Source organism: Sciurus carolinensis, chromosome 2 (assembly GCF_902686445.1).
Source record: "Sciurus carolinensis chromosome 2, mSciCar1.2, whole genome shotgun sequence".
Taxonomy (NCBI): domain Eukaryota; kingdom Metazoa; phylum Chordata; class Mammalia; order Rodentia; family Sciuridae; genus Sciurus; species Sciurus carolinensis.
In genome coordinates this window covers 43,252,381-43,269,555 of record NC_062214.1, presented here as the reverse complement: position 1 = coordinate 43,269,555, position 17,175 = coordinate 43,252,381, and the positions used below count along the sequence as shown (strand labels likewise).

The 17,175-nt window shown below is 37.9% G+C and overlaps 1 protein-coding gene across 3 annotated transcripts in view; it reads right to left on the bottom strand.

Annotated features, from left to right (window-relative positions):
* Nucleotides 1-17,175, bottom strand: part of Sec23b (SEC23 homolog B, COPII coat complex component) — a 43,136-nt gene that overhangs the window by 6,062 nt on the left and 19,899 nt on the right. For all 3 annotated transcript variants that reach the window (XM_047539761.1, XM_047539762.1, XM_047539763.1), the window contains 7 exons: nucleotides 16,665-16,754; nucleotides 15,750-15,856; nucleotides 13,663-13,816; nucleotides 11,394-11,471; nucleotides 8,728-8,889; nucleotides 8,173-8,259; nucleotides 5,763-5,918 (listed from right to left, as the gene is read on the bottom strand). In XM_047539761.1, coding sequence (XP_047395717.1) covers nucleotides 5,763-5,918; nucleotides 8,173-8,259; nucleotides 8,728-8,889; nucleotides 11,394-11,471; nucleotides 13,663-13,816; nucleotides 15,750-15,856; nucleotides 16,665-16,754 — 834 coding nt within the window. The remainder of the gene's footprint in view (nucleotides 1-5,762; nucleotides 5,919-8,172; nucleotides 8,260-8,727; nucleotides 8,890-11,393; nucleotides 11,472-13,662; nucleotides 13,817-15,749; nucleotides 15,857-16,664; nucleotides 16,755-17,175) is intronic.

The window sequence follows — 17,175 nt, the reverse complement described above, 5'->3', positions numbered from 1 at the left end:
CTGTGAGAGAAAAGAACCAAATTACATTCAGGGGGAAACCAATACGGATATCAGCAGATTTTTCAATCCAGACCCTAAAAGCTAGAAGGGCCTGGAACAACATTTTTCAAGCTCTGAAAGAAAATGGATGCCAACCAAGAATCTTATACCCAGCAAAGCTTACCTTCAAATTTGACGATGAAATAAAATCTTTCCATGATAAACAAAAGCTAAAAGAATTTACAAAAAGAAAGCCAGCATTACAGAACATTCTCGGCAAAATATTTCATGAGGAAGAAATAAAAAACAAAGAAGCAAATCAGCAAAGGGAGAAATTATCCTAAAGGAACTGTCAAATAAAGGAGGAACCAAGATGTGTCAAAAAATAAATAAATAAATAAATAAAATTTTAAATATGAACCAAATGACCGGGAATACAAATCATATCTCAATAATAACCCTGAATGTTAATGGCCTGAATTCATCAATCAAAAGACATAGACTGGCGGATTGGATTAAATAGAAAGATCCAACAATATGTTGCCTGCAAGAGACTCACCTCATAGAAAGAGATACCCATAGACTAAAGGTGAAAGGATGGGGAAAAACATACCATGCACATGGACTCAGCAAAAAAGCTGGAGTATCCATCCTCATTTCAGATAATGTGAACTTCAAGCCAATGTCAGTCAGAAGGGATAAAGAAGGACATTTCATACTGCTTAAGGGAAGCATAAATCAGCAAGATATAACAATCATAAACATCTGTGCCCCAAACAGTGGCTCATCCATGTATGTTAAACAAATCCTTCTCAATTTTAGAAACCAAATAGACCATAACACAATAATACTAGGTGATTTTAACACGCCTCTCTCACCACTGGACAGATCTTCCAAACCAAAATTGAACAAAGAAACCATAGATCTCAATAACACAATCAATAATTTAGACTGAACAGACATTTATAGAATATACCATCCAACCAAGAGCGAATACACTTTCTTCTCAGCAGCACATGGATCCTTCTCTAAAATAGACCATATATTATGCCACAAAGCTAATGTCAGCAAATACAAGAAGATAGAGACACTACCTTGTATTCTATCAGATCATAATGGATTGAAGTTAGAAATAAATGAAAGAGTAAAAAACAGAAACTACTCCAACACCTGGAGATTAAACAATATGCTATTATATGATGAATGGATAACAGAAGATATTAGGAAGGAAATTAAAAAATTCTTAGAGGTAAACGAGAACAAAGAAACATCATATCAAAATCTCTGGGACACTATGAAAGCAGTACTTAGAGGAAGATTTATTTCATGGAGCACATTTAATAAAAGAAATAAAACTCAAAAAATAAACGACCTAACACTACAGCTCAAAGCCCTAGAAAAAGAAGAACAGACCAACACCAAAAGTAGTAGAAGACAGGAAATAGTCAAACTGAGAGCTGAAATCAATGAAATTGAAATAAAAGAAACAATACAAAAAATTGACAAAATAAATAGTTGGTTCTTCGAAAAAATAAACAAAATTGATAAACCTTTAGCCACACTAACAAAGAGAAGACGAGAGAAAACCCAAATCACTAAAATTCGGAATGAACAAGGAAATATCACAACAGACACGACTGAAATACAAAACATAATTAGAAGCTATTTTGAAAATCTATACTCCAACAAAATAGAAAATTTCGAAGACATCAACAGGTTTCTAGAGACATATGAATTGCCTAAACTAAACGAGGAGGACATACACAATTTAAATAGACCAATTTCAAGTAATGAAATAGAAGAAGTCATCAAAAGCCTACCAACAAAGAAAAGTCCAAGACCAGATGGGTTCTCAGCCGAGTTCTACAAAACTTTTAAAGAAGAGCTCATTCCAATACTTCTCAAAGTATTCCATAAAATAGAAGAGGAGGGAACCCTCCCAAACTCATTCTATGAAGCCAATATTACCCTGATACCTAAACCAGACACAGACACATCGAGGAAAGAAAATTTCAGACCAATATCCTTAATGAACATCGACGCAAAAATTCTCAACAAAATTTTAGCAAATCGCATACAAAAACATATTAAAAAGATAGTGCACCATGATCAAGTGGGTTTCATCCCAGGGATGCAAGGTTGGTTCAACATCAGGAAATCAATAAATGTAATTCACCATATCAATAGACTTAAAGTCAAGAATCACATGATTATTTCGATAGATGCAGAAAAAGCATTTGATAAAATACAGCATCCCTTCATGCTCAAAACACTAGAAAAAATAGGGATAGTGGGAACATTCCTTAACATTATAAAGGCCATCTACGCTAAGCCCATGGCTAATATTATTCTACATGGTGAAAAACTGAAAGCATTCCCTCTAAAAACTGGAACAAGGCAGGGATGCCCTCTTTCACCACTTCTATTCAATATCGTCCTTGAAACTCTAGCCAGAGCAATTAGACAGACCAAAGAAATTAAAGGGATACAAATAGGAAAAGAAGAACTCAAACTATCCCTATTTGCTGATGATATGATTGTATACTTAGAGGAACCAGGAAATTCCACCAGAAAACTGTGAGATCTCATAAGTGAATTCAGTAAAGTAGCAGGATATAAGATCAATGCACATAAATCTAAGGCATTTCTATACATAAGCGATGAATCTTCAGAAAGAGAAATTAGGAAAACTACCCCATTCACAATAGCTTTGAAAAAAATAAAATACTTGGGAATCAATCTCACAAAAGAGGTGAAAGACCTCTACAATGAGAACTACAGAACACTAAAGAAAGAAATTAAAGAAAACCTTAGAAGATGGAAAGATCTCCCATGTTCTTGGATAGGCAGAATTAATATTGTCAAAATGGCCATACTACCAAAAGTGCTATACAGATTCAATGCAATTCCAATTAAAATCCCAATGATGTACCTTACAGAAATAGAGCAAGCAATTATGAAATTCATCTGGAAGAATAAAAAACCCAGAATAGCTAAAGCAATCCTTGGCAGAAAGAGTGAAGCAGGGGGTATCGCAATACCAGATCTTCAACTCTACTACAAAGCAATAGTAACAAAAACGGCATGGTATTGGTACCAAAATAGAAAGGTGGATCAATGGTACAGAATAGAGGACATGGACTCAAACCCAAATAAATACAATTTTCTCATACTAGACAAAGGGGCCAAAAATATGCAATGGAGAAAAGATAGCCTCTTCAACAAATGGTGCTGGGAGAATTGGAAATCCATATGCAACAGAATGAAACTAAACCCATATCTCTCACCATGCACGAAACTAAACTCAAAATGGATTAAGGATCTTGGAATCAGACCAGAGACCTTGCATCTTATAGAAGAAAAAGTAGGTCCAGAGCTTCAACATGTCGGCCTAGGACCAGACTTCCTCAACAGGACTCCAATAGCACAAGAAATAAAAGCAAGAATTAATAACTGGGATAGATTCAAACTAAAAAGCTTTCTCTCAGCAAAGGAAACTATCAGCAATGCGAAGAAAGAGCCTACAGAGTGGGAGAAAATCTTTGCCAATCATACTTCAGATAGAGCGCTAATCTCCAGAATCTATAAAGAACTCAAAAAACTCTACACCAAGAATGCAAGTAATCTAATCGACAAATGGGCTAAGGAAATGAATAGACACTTCACAGAAGAAGATCTACAAGCAATCAACAAACATATGGAAAAATGTTCAACATCTCTAGTAATAAGAGAAATGCAAATCAAAACCACCCTAAGATTCCATCTCACCCCAATTAGAATGGCGATTATCAAGAATACAAGCAACAACAGGTGTTAGCGAGGATGTGGGGAGAAAGGTACACTCATACATTGCTGGTGGGGCTGCAAATTAGTGCAGCCACTCTGGAAAGCAGTATGGAGACTCCTTAGAAAACTTGGAATGGAACCACCATTTGACCCAGCTATCCCACTCCTTGGCCTATACCCAAAGGATTTAAAATCAGCATATTACAGAGATACAGCCACATCAATGTTCACAGCTGCTCAGTTCACAATAGCCAGATTGTGGAACCAACCTAGATGTCCTTCAATTGATGAATGGATAAAGAAAATGTAGTATATATATACAATGGAATATTACTCTGCCATAAAGAATGATAAAATTATGGCATTTGCAGGCAAATGGATGAAATTGGAGAATATCATGCTAAGTGAGATAAGCCAATCTCAAAAAACCAAAGGAAGAATGATATCGCTAATAAGTGGATGAGGACACATAATGTGGGGTGGGAAGTGTTAATGTTAGGTTTAGAGTGAGGTTTAGGGAGGGGGGCAAGAATGGAGGAAGGAAGGACTGTATAGAGGGAAAAGAGGGGTGGGAGGGGTGGGGGGAAGGGAAAAAATAACAGAATGAATCAAACATTACCCTTTGTAAATTTATGAGTGCACAAATGGTACGCCTTTATGTCATGTACAAATAGAGAAACAACATGTATCCCATTTGTGTACAATAATTAAAAAAAAAAAAAGATTAAAAGTATTAATATTAGTGTAATAGAGAAAAGTAAGATAAATTTTTTTCAATACTTTTTTGGTGAAATTAGATACTTTTTTTTTTTTTTTTTTTAATTGACCTGGAACCCCATCCTCAAAGACTCTAGATGCTGGGCCAAGGTCATTTTTTAAATTTATTATATATATTTTTTGTAGTTGCAGATGGACAAAATACCTTTATTTATTTGTTTATCTTTATGTGATGCTAAGGATCAAACCTAGTGCCTTATACATGCTAGGCAAGTGCTCTGCCATTGAGCTACAGCCCCAACCCAAAATAGATATTTAGATATTTTTTATTGTACAGGAACTTCTTTTTTTTTTTTTTTTTTGAGATTATTTCTTTAGCTTAAGCCCATTGGTTCCCCACTCATGAAGGATCCTGAAATCATTAGTAATCCTATGCTTTAATATCAGCACATACATTTAAAAAATAGAGTTGTAAGATTACCTGTATGTTCGTTTATGTCACCACATAAAAGAGTAATTACCCTGTCTGTTTTTTTTTTTTTTTTTTCTTTGAAGAAAAGGAAAAAACTTTTATTACTTTACTAGCAAAGAAACATAGGGGACTCCTGTCCCAAAGGTTATGATTCTGGCATCAGCAGGAACAAGAGGCTTTTAAAGAGGTGATTCAAAGGCTACATTCCACGTGTTCTCTGTTGGAGTTGTAATTCACTTGTTAATTTGGGAGATGGTCATTTCTGAGATCTTCTGGTACCATCCCCAAAATCTGGATTACTTCATTCCTATTGTGGGTATGTACTCAAGGACAGATAACTAAATGCCTAAGATGGGGAAGAAAGGTTTCCCTGAAACTAGGGAGGGGGAGAGCCCTGTATGGTTTTATAGCCATAAAAACAGATCATGAAACTGACAGAACATTAGTAACAGAAGATTCCCCTAGAGAGGGAATGTAATGAGCACTCAGGTAAATAAAAGACAGTTTCGCTAATGTGTGTATTTTGTATCGTTTGTGTATTTGTACTACTGTTAGTGTGGCCTTTGTATCACATATTCAAACTCTAAACAAGCAAGCAGGTAAGGAAGTTGCTCAGAAATAGAAGTAGCTCAGTTTCCAGTCCACCACCCATAAAGACCCGCGCAAATTGTTGCTGCAGGCGGTGACAAATATCCACGGATTTGGTACCGCAAAGAGCCAGCGACACATTAGAGCAAAAATTCAGTTCACTCAATTTGGTACCGTAAAGAGCCAGCGACACATTAGAGCAAAAATTCGGTTCACTCACTTGACTACCACCATGCTCCGTGTTGATGTAACGTGGCATTGGGAAGCGGGCTTGCAGAATTTCTTGAGCATCATCCAACGGTGCCTGCAAAAGGTGCTTGAAGTTTTCATATTCAGGCATGTCTTGATATCTAGCTTTCTGCCACTGGGCTATGGTCTAAGTTAAAAAAAAAAAAAAAAAAAATGAACCAAAACTGTGTGGAAACACTATAATGGCGGCCTTGATCAATGCTCATACATTTTACTACTACCAGCATCCAGAACTTGTTCCCTGTGAAGTCTTGTGACAAAAATGAGAAGTTTCTGAGGGAAGTAAAGCAGAGCTGACTAGGAGGAGGAGAAATAGGAGCTAGTAAACAGGGTGCACACAAGGCATCACCTACGCAGTTCTCCCAGCCATCAGTTACATCTCATCTTCCCTTCTAACTGTATACACCAACTATTTAACAAAGTCCATGATTAGTTATACCAAGAAGTCATGGCCTCCTTTCTATCCCACTTCCACTGTTATCACTCAGTCTAGCCAGTCATCTCTTCATTCTTTGTTAGGCTGGCTGCCCACTTCTCTTTTCCTAACAGCGTACACACATTATACGCCTCCTCTGCCATACAGACTGGGTGGGTCTGACCCATTCCCATCCCTTGCTCCTCCTGGGCCCTGAGTTGGGTAGTCTTGGCAGAGGAGATAAAACCTGTAAGAAAGTAAGAGTGTTAATTAAGTAATAGGCAATGAAGAGAAGGCAACATAATAAACTATGGAAAATCAAGGTTATTTGTCTCCCCTACTGGGCTAAACACTTCGTATCTTATTCCTTTTTTTTGTAGTCCTCAAAAATATCTTGTACACACAGGAAATCAAGAAATACTTTTTAATTTATTTGTGTATCTTATAGGTAAATTGAAGTTCTTTCTCCTGTTATTTTATGGATACAAAAAAGGGAAACAATGGAGAGGAAAACAGAATAAGATACAGCAATTGTTCAATGCGTTTTAGCAACAAAACTGAAGATGACGACCCTCTTTCAATGGCTCCTTCCACAGCCTGCTCTCCTCTTCTCAAAGCTGTCAATTACCATTCCCCAAGACTTAATTTTTTACTGACTGGTGACCTGGAGGAAGTGCCTACAAGCTCACTTGGGCCCAAGAGTTCATAAGAACACCCAAAACCAGCCAACTCAGGGCTTTCGCAGGGCTTTCGGAGAGTGGAAACAGTATTATTGTTTTTGTCTTTAGAAGTCCTAATTTGTACACAGAAGGTACTTAACAAATGTGTGAATGAGGAAGACTGGGGATTGCATTAAATATCTATAAGGGGTAAGCTGAGGCCAAATGAAGCTACAGTGTTAGTTTTCTAATACTTCCTAAGTTATTAAGGAAATTCTAAAACATAATTTATATCTTCTCAAGTCATTTGAAATCACTTCTAATGTTGAGACTCTAGGAAATCAAATCAACTGCCCGTGCAACTTATGAATGTAAAGAACAAACAAGAGAAAAATCATCATCACTGAGTATAATACTCAATAAAAGAATTTTTCTCCCATAAGGATGCAAATAATTCAGAGAAACCATTCCCCTTGGGGAATCCACTTCTTTCTCATGAAGCCCTTTGAGAAAGAAATGTATTCTCCCCTGGAAGCCACCCACAGCCAACTAAAGGATCCACAGACCCAGAGTAATGTTTTTATGCCAGGTTATTTCATCCAAGAAAACGTATAGCCCCAAACATAACTCTAATATAACACTGAAAGGACAGCAGTGTGTACAAAAAGTTTACTAAAGAATAAGCTGGTCTTGCCTAAAATTTTACTTCATAAAGTAATCAAGTACAGTGACTTAAAAGGACACTTGAGATTTACTAACAAATATATTAAATATACAAACTATACAAATATCTCACAGACCTGAAAAAATAATTTTGTCATATTTAGAACTAAAGGTACTATATGCATTATATGTGGTGAGGAGAGGTGGCAGGATGGGGTTGAGGGGATGATTAAATCCAGGAATCCAGGAGTGCCTTACCACTGAGCTATATCCCCAAACCTTTTTTTTTTAGTTGTCAATGGACCTTTTAAATTTTATTTATTTATATGTGGTACTGAGTATCGAACCCAGTGCCTCACACATGCCAGGCAAGTGCTCTACCACTGAGCCACAACTCTAGCCCCCGCAAACCTTTTCATCTTTTGAGACAGGGCCTCCCTAAGTTGCTAAAGCTGACCTCAAACTTGCAATCCTCCTGCTTCAGCTTCCCAAGTCACTGAGATCGCAGGCATGTGCCACCATGCAGGGCTCTAAGTTCAACTTCTTGTTTCAAATGCCATTTTAAAAAACCAACTAACTAACTAAATTAATAAATAACAAGAAAACAAAAATAAGCATCAGGAAAGAAACTGATATCATCTTACCTCACCAAGATAAATAACGATTTGAAAGAAAGTATCCATCAGCAAGATTCTGTCAGCGAGAATGCTGCTACTATCCAAGAGGACTGGCTAAAAAAAAAGGGAGATATGTTACTGGTCTTCCTTCTTCCCCACATGGCAACCACTCCAATCCCACACTCAGAGCTTCACTGAACAGTGAAAAAAGTTGTTTACACAGTTTCCACCACTTTCTGGTTCCCAACTCAATGGTTTTAAGTCTCAACTTCATAGAAGAAACAGGCTCCAAATAATCCTTTATCAATTGGGAAGAGAATTTAATGATATCTTGTGAACTAAAAATCAGAAATAATTTTAAACATTCTCAGTTTTGTGCTAGAAATATAATTTAATGAATCCAATCTTTCTCTCAAATAGACTTTAGCTGTAGTTGAGAGGGAATGGGCGTGTCTACATGAAAAATACTTCATACAAGTCTTAAAAGTTTACTATAAAATATTTTTATTATGATTTTTATTTTAATAATAAAATACTTTCATTACTTTAAAAATAAAGAAAAGCATGTACATCCAGCCTTACCTCTGGTGGCCCATGGAATGAGTAGGAATAGAGAATGGGCTGGATCATGATGAGGGACTGGGTCAGATCCTGCCTGGCAAAGTGGTGTCTATAATAGGACGATTCATCAGGACTGTTGTTAAACACTTGAAGAAATGGAGATCTTCTAAGATGGAACATGAACTGCATTTACCAAGGGAAAAAAAAGACCAATGCACATAGTTATAAATTTGTATACAAAGAGTATACCTTTGGTCTGAGAACTCAGATTCTAATAAAAAGCCTCTGGATTCACAAAGAAGTAGAAGGTGACCCAGGGGTTAAGGGAAAAGGGAAAGGAAGAGTTGTTTATTAGGTGTAGAGTTTCAGTTTTACAAGATGAGAAATTCTAGGGATCTGTTGCACAACAATGTGAATATACTTAATACTACACAACTGTACACTTAAAAACAAGTAAATTTTATGGTATATGCTTTTTACCATGATTAAAAATTTTTAAGAAAGTTGTTTTTCTTTTCTTTTTGCTTTTTTTTTGGGGGGGTGTATGGGGTATTAAATCCCAGGGGCACTTAATCACTGAGGCACATCCCCAGCCCTTTTACTTTTTGAGACAGGATCTCACTAAGTTGCTTAAGGTCTCTAAGTTGCTAAGGCTGGCTTTGAATTTGTGATTCTTCTGCCTCATCTTCCTGAGCTACAGGGATTATAGATGTGTGCCACTGTACCCAGCTAGAAAGTTTCATTCATTTATTTTCAGTACCAGGGTTGAACCTAAGGGGTCTTAACCACTGAATCACATTTCTAGCCCTTTTTATTTTTTATTTTGAGACAGGGTCTCGCTAAGGTGCTGAAAGTCTTTGCTAAATTTCTAAGGCTGGCCTTGAACTTGTGATCCTCCTGCCTCAAACTCCAGAGCCACTGGGATTATGAGTGTGTTCCACCAGTTCTGGGCAAGAAAGTTTAAAAAACAAAAAACAATCAAACAAAAAGCATTTCTGGGGGCTTGGGTTGTAGCTCAGTGGTAGAGTGCTTGTCTAGCATGGGTGAGGCACTGGGTTCGATCCTCAGCACCACATAAAAATAAATAAATAAAATAAAGTTATTAAGTCCACCTACAACTAAAAAAAATTTAAAAAGCATTTCTGGATATGTCAAAGCTTCCATAAGAAAAAGAAGGAGCAAAGAATTATTTTTTTCCAGAGTTCCTGAGTTGGGATATAGAAAGAACATTTTTTCTCAAAGACATTAAGTCCAGTGGGGAAAAGACATAAATGAAGTTTTTGAATTATGAGCCAGGATACAAGAAAGTGGGCTTGGAGAGGGGGCCCAGCAGGAGAAAGCTATAAGGCCTGAGGATATACCTTGAAAGACATGCATGAGGAGGCCAGAGTGGGGCATGAGGAGGGATGGAGAAAGGGACTCCATGTACAGGAATGGTAGATGAGTGCTCAGGGCAGGCTGGTTAGTTGGAGTGAAGTTAAGCACAGGGCAGAAGGGCACAAGCAATGACACTGGAAACATACATTCTTTATCCTAAGGATTAGAGAGGGCACAGCAGACTTTTAGCTCACTCTAAAGAGTTGCTAGAACATGAAAAGGAGCTGCCTTTAGAAGTATTAAGTTCCTAAATCTCCAAATACTAAATCATAGGTTCCTAAATAATTATGGCTGACATTTAAGACATCCTATGTACCAGGCACAAGGACTTGACAAGAATTATTTAGTCCTTCCAGTAAGCCCATGTGGTAGGTTCTCTTACCATCCTTGGTTTATAGGTGAGGAAACAGAGGTACAGAGGGTGAGCAACTTACCCAATGTCACCTAACATCTGAGTGGCACAACTGGACTCTAATCCAGGTCATTTGGCTCCACAGACTGGGTTCTGAACTGACCTCTATCCTAGAATGCCTTGACAAAAGGAATCTTAGAAACCATCCAAACTGTGCTCTTCGAAGTCTTAGTGCAGCCCTGGGATCAGAAGCTCTGGTGGGACCCAGCCCGTGGGTGGTACATGGGCACAACCAGAGCAGCACCAATCTGTCTGCTTTACATCCTGGCTTTTGAGGAAAAGTCCTCTGGAAGGATTATATGGTTTTAAAGAAACTGCAAACCAGTTCTCCAGACCAATTCCTCCCTTCTAAAGATGGAGAAATGAAAATCCACAGGGATTTCTGACTTCACCTAAGGTCATCAGCAGCAGGGCCAGTGTTAGAGCTCCACCCTGAAAGGCCAGTCCAGGACTCTTCCCACAATACCACATGGCTTCAGCCATTCAGACACGGGCTCCTGCAAGTCTCAGGCCCCCCACTGCCAGCAGGCTCACATTTATAAAGTGCTGCAGGTGTCTGACACCATGCTAGATATCTAATACTTGATTGGCCTCAGTTCAGGTAACCCGCCCCGCAACAGCCACCCACTGAGCAAGTTCTATTTCCTCATTCATACATGAGGGAAAAGGTTCAGAAAAAGTAGAATACCTGAGTCTCAAAACATAAAATGTCTTCACTTTACCCCAAGGACAAATTTATTTAAATTATAATTTTTTGTTCTATAGTTATTTAAAAAAATTTTTTTTTCTTTGCTTCCTTTGTGATGCATGGGGATGGAATTCAGGGCCTGGTGCTCACTAGGCAAGTGCTCTATGACTGTGCTCCATCCCTACCTGCTAAAATACATATATTTCTTACCTGAGGATATAGAGAAAAGGAATCTGATAACCTAAAAGAAGTGGGGTCTTCTTTGTTATACTGTCCAAACTTCTGACACTGTAGAAATTACATTTTAAAAGAAAAAGAAAGAAAAGAGAAAAATCTAAGTTAGTGTCACCTGAAAAAATCCCATACTAAGAGCTATGCTCCAATCTTAAATCTGTTACTTCCTGTGAGTTCTAGACCAGCCCTTCTCAGGGTAAGAGCAGACAAATCACCAGAACTCTTGTTAAAATGCCCTTCTCAGGAGGAGCAAGAGATTCTGTGTCCCTAACTAGCTCTCAGGTCATGCTGGCCCAAGGATGTAGTCCATCCTGACTACAAACAGGCTAGAAGAGCTCTCAGGTGCCTCTTCCATGTGAAAACCTTCCAATACCATGAAAACTAGCAATTACAGTTACACCTTGACATTCTCTTGTGGACAACTCAGGTTTTCCGTCTCTCTGAATGGCAGGTTTCAGAACCATATTGTTTACCTTCTGGGCTTCACTTCTGATCACATATTTCCTCAGCCACTAGAGAACTAGGCTGTTCACTAAAGAAATCCCATTTCTAACAATTACATTTTTTCTAATAAATCTCATGTCTTTTCATAGTTCTCACCTTCTTGAGCTTTCCAGTGGCATAAGTCAAACTTCTTGAAACTTTATTTCAGTTGCGAAAATACCACTTTCTGTTTCTCTCCAACCAATCCTCTCTACCTTCTTTACTGGCTCCTTGTCCTCCCCTCTCCTCTTAACTATGGACTGCTCAGAGGTTAGTGCTTGGCTCCCTGCAGTCAAGGTGTACCTTCACCTTCCTTTGACAGTGGTCTCTCTGATGTCCCCAGCATAAGCTGAAGGGCACGGCTACCTCCCACAGCCTGGATCCACCTGCCATGCCTTGCCTTCTCTCCTATTATCCTACTCTTTATTTATTTATTTTTTTCCCTGCGAGGTGCTGGGGAATTGAACCCCAACCCTTGCACATGCTAGTCAAGCACACTACAAGATGGGCTATATGTTCAGCACCTATCTTACTCTTTATAAAAAGATCTGATTTGAGTCTCAGTTCCCACATGAAGCCTTTGCCAACCTTGGGCTGTCTGCTCATCTGTCCTCCTTTTGAAATCTAGAGAAACAATTTTCAAGTTTTGTTTGAAGTACTGATACTTCCTGATAAATGGTTCCACGAGATGGCAAAGGCAAATACAGAATTAAACAGAGTTAAATAGGTTTCTTCCCTAAGTCTTAGATCACAAATACATGCTGTGAATCTCCAAGAAAGTACATTATGTGGTAGGTCAATTATCGATTCATTGACTTGGTGTTCCAAGTTCACCCCTTCTGCCTGCCATGACATAAATATGGGCCCTTTAACTACTTTGCCAATTGGCATGATGCTAAGCTTTGTTAGAAGAGGGTGATGGAGGCAAGTGCTGCCTTCTGAATACCAGTGTACTCATATGGCAGCTGCCTCAGCACCAGGCTCCTACAGTTCTATAGCCTCCCCAGTGCTGAGATCCTAGAGTACACACAGTCAGCACCCCATGCACCTCTGCTGAGATACTTCCCTGTGAACAGCCTTCCCTAGTACCCAGATGATAGATTTTTTGTCAAATTCTAGAGAAAATTTCTAGCAAGTCCCTCTGGCACAGCACCATAGTAAGTTCTCTGCCATGAAAGAGTCATTGAGCCACAGGCCACAGTCTCAATCAGCCCTCCGGGAGAGGGTGCTCTATCTCAGTTCTAGAAGTACTGTCTGTACCTTATATCTGCCAGTTCTCTTTACTTCTTAGTAGCCAACTCCTCTTTATCCTATTCCCCTGTTTTAATAATTCTTCACATAAAATCTTCCCTTTTACATTATTGTGTGATCTCCCTCTTCTTGGACCCAGAATAATAACATGAGGCATTTCCCTAAACTCCCTGTGCTCAGATCCCTGTTTCCCAAAACCACCATCCAGATCTGAAAAACACAGGGTCATAGCATTCCCAAAATGACTCATCTAATTCAGCTATTAACACGTGCAGATTTGCATCACTTCCCAAATGTTCTGTACATGTTGTTTCTTTCCACTACAAGGTCAGCCTTTGAGGGGGAAATGCACAGTAAATACTTCTTTCATATCAGTCTCAAAATCATCAAGTGTTTTGCATAAGGTAACTGACAATTTCTTCCTGACTGATTATATAAAATAATAGGATTAAGAGACAATTTTTTCAAAAGTGAAGCAGAGAAAAAGACTGAATCTAATGCCATTGTTTACCAGTCGGATGAGTTGTCGGTCCAGCCACCGGAGCACATCAGGCCCCTCCTCTGATTCTGCCCGGAATACTCCAAGCCGTGCCATCAAAACTGCTGCAGCCTCCTGGTCAAAAGCAGCTTCGATGTGCCTGAGCTGACTCTGTGCATCTGCCCAACTGACAATTTCAGAGTTAGTGCCATGCTTAAGTTCAGGAATGACCAGAAGGCCAGGACTCCATTTGGATAAACATAAATCCTGTATCTTCATCTAAGACAACAGATATTTGAACTACACTTTCACTAAGAAATCACTAGAGTTTAACATATTTTCAATCACCTTCACGTGATCTCTGAAGGCTATAAATTCAAAAGAAAAATTCACAATGTTCTATAAGATATCATGAAAACAGACACCCAAAAATGTACTGTCTCAATCCCATGTTCCTTCTTCTAGACCAAACTTAAAAAAATCTAAATGTTTACAAATTCACAAAATGACTTCCCAGCACTGCCTCAGTGGAAAAAAAATTAGCATACACAAAGTTTTCCAGATGAATAAAGACATAATGAACAAAGTTAAAAGACAACAGACTGGGAACAGATATGCACACCAAACATAACAATTATATTCAGATTTCACAGTTTCTCTGAAAATCAATGAACAAGAAGAAGAAACAGATTTTACAAAAAGAGAAATATATGTAGCCAATAAATATGAAGAAGCACATAACTCACTGACATATGGGGGAGTACAAATTAAAGTGAGATATTGCTTTTTACTTTAATGTTAAAAATTGATATTGGTGTTGGTATTGTGGCTCAGTGGTGGAGCACGTGCCTAATATGTGTGAGGAACTGGGTTTGAGCCTCAGCACTACGTAAAAAATAAATAAAATAAAGTTATTGTGTCCATCTACAACTAAAAATATTTTTTTAAAAATTGATAACATTCATTGTAAATGAGGCAATTCTCCTTATGCTATGGGGGAGACTACAAACTGGCCTCTTAAGAAAGTAGTTCTCTAGCATCCAAAATTTTATGTCTGTGAAGAGCTGGAAAGAAATACCTGTGTGTGCAAAGACCTAAAAATATAAGTGCACCACAGTAAGAAGGCAGAACTTGAAATGTTCTTTAAAAGAGGAGTGATATATACCATCCAAACCATGCAATCCTATTTAACCACTAAAATAAGTGAGAGATAGGCTTGCAAATACATACAAACATATATGGTACATAACTTCACAGAAATGGGATTGTGAGGTTAAATTAGTAACAGCATGTCTAGGGAGAATAAGTGGAAAGACCCATAAATATACAGTCTCTTGGTATCCACTGGGGAATGGCACCAAGATCCTCCTCATTTATCAAAATTTATGGATGCTCAAGTTTCTTAAATAAAATAGCATAATACTTGCAATAATCTGTGTACATGCTGCCAAATATTATTTTTTTTTTGGTACCAGGGATTGAATCCAGAGGTGCCTAACCACTAAGCCACATTTCCAACCCTTTATTTTTTTATTTTGAGACAGGGTCTTACAAGTTGCTTAGGACCTTGCTAAGTTGCAGAGGCTGGCCTTTAAACTTGTGATCCTCCTGCCTCAGCCTCCTGAGCCACTGGAATTACAGGCATACGCCACTATGCCTGGCACACTTTAAATCATTCCTAGATTACTTATGATACCTGACACAATGCTATGTAAATAGTTGTTAATATTGTATTTTTTAGGGAATAATGACAAGAAAAAAGTCATACATGTTCAGTACAGAATTCTTTTAAATATTTCCCATTTGAGGTTGGCTGAATCTATGGATATGGAACCCACATAAATGCACTTATATTCTGCTTGAATATTTAATAAGATGTATTTATGAGTTATTTTACTTAGCTAATAAATAAAATCATGATAGATAATTTTCAATGAACTACATTCTTAATGAAAGCTGATTACCCCAGGCCCGAAGTCCAACTAGACTAACCAAGAATGCCTCCTCTTCCTCTGAACCATTTAATGGAATCAGAAAGACAAACTTATAGATGCTAAACTATCTCTTCACAGGAAAACCATCAATCAGTGGCTCAACAGAAAGGAAACAGGGTGGCTCACTTTCGGGCAATGGTGGTCACGCGAATGCGCTTCTGGGTACTGGAGTGCTGATACTGTGTGACAAACTGGATGGCGCCTCTGCCTCCTTGGGGGATCGGGGCATTGTGCTGCAAAGCAAGAGGCCACACTTGGTTACTGCCACAGGCATGACTCAGTCAGAGCCCATAGTGCTCTTCTACATCAACTGACAGCTACCATGGTAAGGTTCCTGATGCATTCTGAATGGTACATTTTGGACCTACACATTCACTTCACTGTACATAACTTTTACCTAAAAAAAAAAAAAAAAGAGAACCACATTTACTACTTCTTGATTTTGGGGTATAGCTTAGTGGTACAGCACATGTGTAGTACGCACGTAAGGCCTTGGGTTCAATTCCCAGCACTGGGGCTGGGAGTAGGCGGGGACAAAAAAAAAAATTGAACCCCAGTTAATAATATATGTGCTGAAATGTTCAGGGAGATATACAGCTATGACTGTAAGTTGCTCTTAAATGCATACAAATAAGATAGATATATATACAATAAAGCAACTATAGTAAAATCTTAATTACGAATCTTCCTGGTGGATATATGGGTATTCACTATGAAAGGTTTTTTTTTCAATTTCTCCATATGTTTGCCATTTTTCTTAATAAAATATTGGGAAAATTCACAAACATTACAATGAAGTGTAATGGCTGATAAAAGCCATTACTCTTCTAATGACTTTATCAGTTCAATAATAAAGTGATAAAATTAACTGTCTGACTCTAAGTCCTGATGGAATAAAAAAGATCATACCAGGCCAGCATCGGGTTTAATACAGAGGCAGTACAGAGGTTTGTGACAAAAGTAATCAGAGAATACTGGCTTGTAATAAATCAGAAAATAAGAAACTATGACATAAAGACATGTGAAGAAATCCAAACCCACCTGATTGACAACTTCAAAGTAGATGCCAAGTGTAGATGTAGGATCCAGACCACAGATTTTCCACTGACTCGTGCCACCAACACCAAGCTCCTACAGATGAGAAGAGGAATTTTAAAAAACAAAAATACAACCCCATGATTAACTGCTGAAGAAAAACACTGATGACCAAGTCAGGACACTTAGAACATTACCTTTAACGTAAAATTTTATATTTCAGTGAAAATTTTTTTATTGAGAAAAATACAATTACAGACCAGAAAAAGCCTTAACATTTATATTCACAGAACTTTAAGCTTTTTGTATTGGCACTCTGAACAATTTTCATTACATTGTATATATTCAACATATAACACTGAAGTCAACAAAATTAGGCAGGACTGGGGAAGAAGTAACAGAAGAAAGAATTATCTACTTATTTTGAAAGTTTTATATACTTCTGACACCATCATTATTAGGTCAAGAAATAAAAGATTAGCAATAAAATGCTAATTTAACTGTTTTTTGAGAAAGC